We start from the raw sequence: 5,893 nt of genomic DNA on the forward strand, positions 1-5,893 counted from the left end.
CTGCGCGGTAATCAGGGCGCGGGAGGCGGCGGCTGCGAGCTCCCGGAGTCCGGGTGCGCCCTCCCGCGGCAGGGCGCACAGCATCCGGAGGCTGGCCTCGGGTCCACAGCACCGGCCAGGGAGCCCCAGAGCTCCGGCTGGGCTGCGGACCCTTGGCCTCCAGCTCTTGTCTCCAGAAAAAACTGGGAGGAAGAGTCTCCCTGCCCCCGCGCCTGAGGTCTCCCAGAAAAGGGAACATGCCCAGAAGCTCCCCGGCTGGGCACTGCCCTGGCCGTTTGCCCTCGCGCCGCAAGGCGATTTGCTGAAAGATGCACCTAAACCAGCTCTCCTACACCCAGCCACTTTTAACCCCTCCTCCTCCTTTTTTTTTTTTTTAATTTTCTCACCCAAATAAGGCAACACCCAGAATCCCAAGCGTCGGAACAGTCACCAAAGAAAAACTTGGCACCACGTGTAGGCCGCTATAGACCTTTGCTCCCTCACTCCGGGTGTGTATGGGGGTGGGGGGGCTCTTAACATGCAAGCGCCGCAGGAACACCGATTTGGCTTCGCCCTGGCCCCAGCACCCCAAAGGAAGCCGCATTTGGACAGGGAAATGCTATAAACGCCTATTTCCTTCTCATTCTTTGGGGTTGCTGAGCTGACCTGGCGGCGAGGGGAGAGGGGGGAAAGAAAACGAGCACTAGCGATTCTGTTTATTGTGTTAGACATGTATATATTCCGAGTTCGCTTGTACAGGAGGATTTACATGGCTGTATAAAGATGGCTGGGGGCGCCGCGCTCTTCCGGGGCGTTCACGTGACAGGCTGGGGTGAAAACCCGCCGCCCGAGGAGAAGCGGAGGCCTGGAAGGAAATGCGTTTCAGCGCACTGGGTTTAAATAAGTTTCCCGAATACACAAAGGTGGGAGCCACGCGTTTGCTGCCAGTCATCGAGGAAACAGTTTAGCTTTCCAAAAAATATGCTGGTTTCGATAAATAGATTTTAGCCTCTCTGCTATAGTTTTTTTTTTAATTTTCTTTTAATTTTAGAAATAAGTTTATACGTGTGATCTGTTTTGGGGCTGGATGGGGCTGGAAGGGAGGGCGAGGCAGTAGCTCTCAGCTCTGCACTGTCCGAGTCAGGTCCTTTGTGGAGGGGGCAGCAGGCCCCACGCTGTCGTGGAGTTTGCGCACGTGTTTCTTTAAGTCAAAGTTTCTGCAAAACCCTTTGCCGCAAGTGGCGCACGTGAAAGGCTTCTTGTCGTTGTGGGTGTGCATGTGGAAGGTCAGGTTGTAGACCTGGTGGAAGGCCTTGTTGCAGATGGTGCATTTGTACTGCTTCTCGCCGCTGTGGGTCAGCTTGTGGTTCTTGTAGTTCCCTACGGGAGACCAAAAACAAAAAAGGAGGGGGGGGGAATGAAGTAGGATGGCCCCCCCCCCCCCCGAGCGTCCCGGGGTTGGCTCAGGTGCCCACGCAAAGAAGGCGACGCTTGGCTAGGCGGGCGCGACCTCTCCGAGTGAAGAAGTTGTCAAACTTCGTCTGCGTCAAGCCGAAGGCTCTCACGACAGCACGGAGGGCCGAGTCCCGCGTAGCCGCCCCGCGCCCCTGCCCCACCCGGTGCACTGGCCCGCGCCGCGTCCCTCCCGCTGCGCTCGGCTGGCCGGGAAACTTTTGCACAGCCCAGAGAAGCACCGGGTCCTTCTCCCGACTGCTGCCTCGCTGGAAGAAATTCGCACGAGCCCGGGCTTCGTCCCTCATTTTCTGTTTATATTCTCATTTTAAAAGTTACTCCCTCTGGAACCCCCGGCTACCACCTGGAGATCCAAAAGCGCCTCCGAAAACCCAAGCCGGGCGCCGGGCCTGGAGGTGCAGGGGACAGTAAGGGTTTCCCCCAGTCTTGTTATTCCCAGGAGGTGGAGTTTGCCTCGATTTTTTTTTTTTTTTTTTTTCATCTGAAAGGGGTGTCCCGGCTACAAAGGCAAGCTTTTTCTATAGGGCCATAGCCTCTCTTTCTCCTACTTCCTCTCCCTCGGCCTCTTCCTTCCTTCCCACCTTCCGAATTCGGAGTCTCCCCGTGCAATCAGCCTGACTCCAGCAAGGTCTACTAACCCGGCCCGGAGAGCTTCCACCCAAACCGGTCACAACCCGATTCCAAAGAAATGCTGCGCCCGAGCTTGCAGCTCTCACGCTCCCTCTCTGCGGATCCTTCTTTGCCTTCCCGCTCGCAGTGACCCGCCGAGTCCCGAGGTGAGAGGTGAGGAGAGGGCCTCGCCCCGCACATTACCTTTTTGGTGAAAGCCTTTGCCGCAAAATTCGCAGACGAAGGGCTTGTAGCCCGCGTGGATGCGGATGTGCGTGTTGAGCGTGGAACTGCGGTTGAAGGCTTTGCCGCACTGGTTGCATTTATGCGGCTTTTCCTGCGGAAAGGGGCGCGCGTACAGTGAGGCCAAGGCCCGGGCCAGGAGAGGCCACCTCAGGGGCACCTTGAAGGGGTAACTTGAAGGGATACGGGGCCCCCGGGAGGGGTAAGGGGAACCCTTGCCATCCTCTCCCAACACCGTCGCTCAGGCGCGGGGTGTTGCGCGCGGGCCGAACTGGACCCGGGGGCCACGTACCTGGGTGTGGATAATTTTGTGTCTGCAGAGCGTGCTGGCCTGGCGGAAGCCTTTGCCGCAGACTTTGCACACGAACGGTCTGGCTCCGGTGTGGACCGGCATGTGGCGGGTGAGGTTATAGTGAGCATTAAACACCTATGGAAGGACACGAGGGGGCCTTGTGGTGTGTCCGTCCGAGAGAGACTAGAATCAAACTGGGAGGCCACAGCCTACATCCCCCAACCAACACTCCCTTCAGAAACCAGAGCCCTTTTCATTCCGCAAAACGCTTCCCAACCCACTGCGCACGCCAGTCCCGTGTGGCCGCTGACAACGACATCCCCATTTTACAGAATGGGAAACTGAGGCCCAACTAGGCCCCCCAGTGTGAGTAGTAGATAGCTACTGGGGAGATACTGAACTTGAGAACGGGGCGGTCCAGGCTGCCTCAGGAAAGCAGCCGTCCCTGCTCGTCCCTCCCAGCCCCCGAGGACCCAGGGCCTCACCTTGCCGCACACCTCGCAGGTGAAGTTTTTGGGCTTGCCGTCCGCAGAGCCCCCGGGCAGCTTGCTGTGGCCCTTGACGCCGCCGCGCTCGGCGGTCAGAGCCGAGTTCTCCTTCAGCACCTGCTCCAGTGGCGCGGGCAAGCGCTCCTTATGGGCATAGGGGGCCGGATGGGGGAACTTGTCCGCGGTCAGGCCGGCCAACTTGGCGTTCTCCAGCAAAAAGAGCTTGGGGTGTGCAGCCAGGGCGGCGGGGGCCTGTGCATTGAGGAGGCCGGATGGGAAGAGGTGGCCTCCGAGGAGCTCAGACGGCGGGTACGCGGCAGAGTCCAGGTAGTTGAAGTAGTAGAGCGAGCCGCTGGCCGGCAGCCCCACCGCCTGGTTGATGACCTGCGGCTTGATGACCCTGCCCGCCGGCAGCGCAGACGGCGCCAGGCCCAGATCGGCCTTGCAGCACACGCCACAGTTGGTTTTGCACAAGCCGCTGGCGCCGCACACCGGGGCCCCCCCGCCACCGCCGCCGCCGCCTCCTCCTCCTCCTCCTCCTCCACCGCCGCCCGCCCGGAGGCTGCTTTTCCAGAGCTCCGAGTAACTGAGCAGCGTCTTGGACGGCACCTCGTAGCCTAGGGGCTGGAGGGGGATCATACAGGGCAGCGGCGAGCAGAGGTTGAGCAATTTCTTGCCCTGGCCGCCGTCTGCCTCCAGCGTCCCCGGCCGGGGCTCAAAGGGCGCACGGGGCTCCGACGTCTTAGCCATGATGCGCTCGATGGAGAAGGCCAGCGTCTTGGAAGTGGCCGGCGACGCTCCAGCGCGCGGGCAGGCCGGGGGCACCATGGTCTCCAGGGAAGCCGAGCTGGCCATGGCGCGCCGAGCCGAGCCTTGCCGTGCCGGACTGGGCCAGGGCGCAGCCTCTCTCCTCTAAGTCTGCATTCCGGAAAAGGCAGGGAGGGAAACCGCAATTTAATAAGCACCTTGTCGGGTCCAGGTCACCCATTTGCATTCAAATGAACAGGGGCAGAACAAAGTGCACCCAAGGGTACCAAATTACCGCCCATTAACCCGGCGCGCAAAGGAACCCACCAGCCCCTGCCCTGAGACTTTGAAAGGGGGAAGAAGGGGGAGGGTTTACAAAGGAAAAGGAGAGAGAGAAAAAAAGAAAGAAAGAAAAGAGCCTCAAATTAACCCCCCCTGAGCCGTTCCCTGGACCCTGGCCTCCGCCACGCGTGCGGGGAGCTGGACAGTGAAGGGGCAAAGTTAAAGAGGACCGGGAGAGCCACCTCGCATTTACCTCTTTCCCCCACCGCCAAGGAGATGCGTTCCGAGCCATGCAGCGTGTCTCCTCTGTCACATTTTGATGGCAAACATCTTCCCCTCCGCGTGAGATCACTGTCTTTTACATTCAGCTGACATCACATGAAGTCACTTGAAGTGGAATGACATGGGCGGCGGCGCGGCTCCCGTAGCGGCCCCTGTGTTCCCCCGCGCCTGCCGGCCGCCGCCGCCACCGCCCCTCAAACTTTAAAAGGAGGCAACTGGCGCCCGCGCTCCCCTCGGGAAAGTGCGAGCGGTTCGCGAATCGGGAAGGAGGGAAGAGACGGGAGGGGGAGGGGGAGGAATCGTGATGGTTTTGCCGGTGGAAAGAAGGTGGGGGGAGCCCAAACCCAGGCAGAGTTCTGTGCGTGATTCACAACTTTGGGGGCCTATAGGTTTGAGGGACGCGGGGAGGGCAGAGGGTCCTGCACGCGCCGCCCCAAAGGGCCCCTGGGTGTCCGTCTAGTCGCTGAACTATCCCTTAGCCCTCTGCAGCCGAGCTGGGCATCGTGCTAATAAACTGCCATTTACCCACGGAGCCGGCGCCAGCCCCGAACACGCGCAAATGATAATTACCTCATTAGGATGTGGCGCATGGACGCGGGCGCCGCGTTTGGAGGGGGGAACTTGTTAATGGGGAAATATTAATTTATGCAAAAACAACGAGCTCTCCTTGGCTGGCGTCGGAGGTCGGGAGAGAGCTCCCGCCGCCTAAGGACGACCCCGTAGCGTCCGGAAGAGCAAGGCCGCGCGCCCAGATCCCGGGGGCCTCGGCGCCCGGCGGGTGCGCCTCCCCCTCTCTGGCCGACTCCCCGCCCGCGGCTGGGGGAGACTGCACAGCAAGCTGGAGGACTGTTTGAGATCCTAATCGATCAGAATCGCTGATTTGTGATCGGGTTTCTGAGGCAAAGCCCGGCTCCGCTGCTGGTTTAGGGCTGCGTGCGGGGAGGATTCGGAGGGCAGCTCTCCCTGCTGATGGGTACTTACTGTTTGTATAATTGAGAAGGTCCAATCTCCACCTGTTTAAGGAGCAGATTGAAACAGCAGAACCTCCCCTGGATCCTATTAAAACGTTTTTCCTCCTAAGGCCATTCAGTCGAACCAATTTTCCGAAGTGATTCATAGAGCTGAATTCTGCCAAGGCAGCTCTTTCACTTTTAGCCACTAAAGCACCGCGTGGAACCGGGTTTTGTGTTTTTCTAAAATAAAGAGAAGGATTATCAGAGGGGAGAGAGAGGGGGCTTGAAGGGGGGCGGGCAGAGACTTAGTGTGGCCAGAGGTACAAGCAGAGGGAAGAAAAGGCCCTTTTCTAGACAGGCCCCAAGTAAGTTCGGAGGAATTCAGCGTTTTGTGCCTGGCGCACAAAAGCAGCGCGCTCCACGCTCGGTTTGGAGGGGCTGAATTCATCTGTTTGCAGACCATTCCACCTGCGTATCACAACAAACTGCTCAAAGACGCTCCAGCACTTTCAACAGGCCTGGTGCTCTTGGCGACAACAAAAGTG

At 59.4% G+C, this 5,893-nt stretch overlaps 1 protein-coding gene across 1 annotated transcript; it reads right to left on the reverse strand.

Annotated features, from left to right (window-relative positions):
- Positions 1-699: 699 nt before the first annotated feature.
- Positions 700-3,939, reverse strand: FEZF2 (FEZ family zinc finger 2). The gene is made up of 4 exons (XM_026500367.4): positions 3,082-3,939; positions 2,597-2,731; positions 2,266-2,398; positions 700-1,359 (listed from the first exon to the last, which is right to left on the reverse strand). The coding sequence occupies exons 1-4, from the start codon at positions 3,937-3,939 to the stop codon at positions 1,100-1,102; spliced, it is 1,386 nt and encodes a 461-aa protein (XP_026356152.2). The 3' UTR covers positions 700-1,099.
- Positions 3,940-5,893: the final 1,954 nt, after the last annotated feature.

The sequence above is a fragment of the Ursus arctos genome, unplaced genomic scaffold (genome assembly GCF_023065955.2).
Source record: "Ursus arctos isolate Adak ecotype North America unplaced genomic scaffold, UrsArc2.0 scaffold_14, whole genome shotgun sequence".
Lineage (NCBI taxonomy): Eukaryota > Metazoa > Chordata > Mammalia > Carnivora > Ursidae > Ursus > Ursus arctos.

Excerpts from the sequence above, each read along its gene's own strand:
- FEZF2 (XM_026500367.4), bottom strand. The coding sequence starts at position 3,939 with ATGGCCAGCTCGGCTTCCCTGGAGACCATGGTGCCCCCGGCCTGCCCG. Across the intron at positions 2,732-3,081 it reads CCTGCGAGGTGTGCGGCAAG|GTGTTTAATGCTCACTATAA; the intron begins GTGAGGCCCTGG and ends GTCCTTCCATAG. Across the intron at positions 2,399-2,596 it reads ACAAAATTATCCACACCCAG|GAAAAGCCGCATAAATGCAA; the intron begins GTACGTGGCCCC and ends CCCTTTCCGCAG.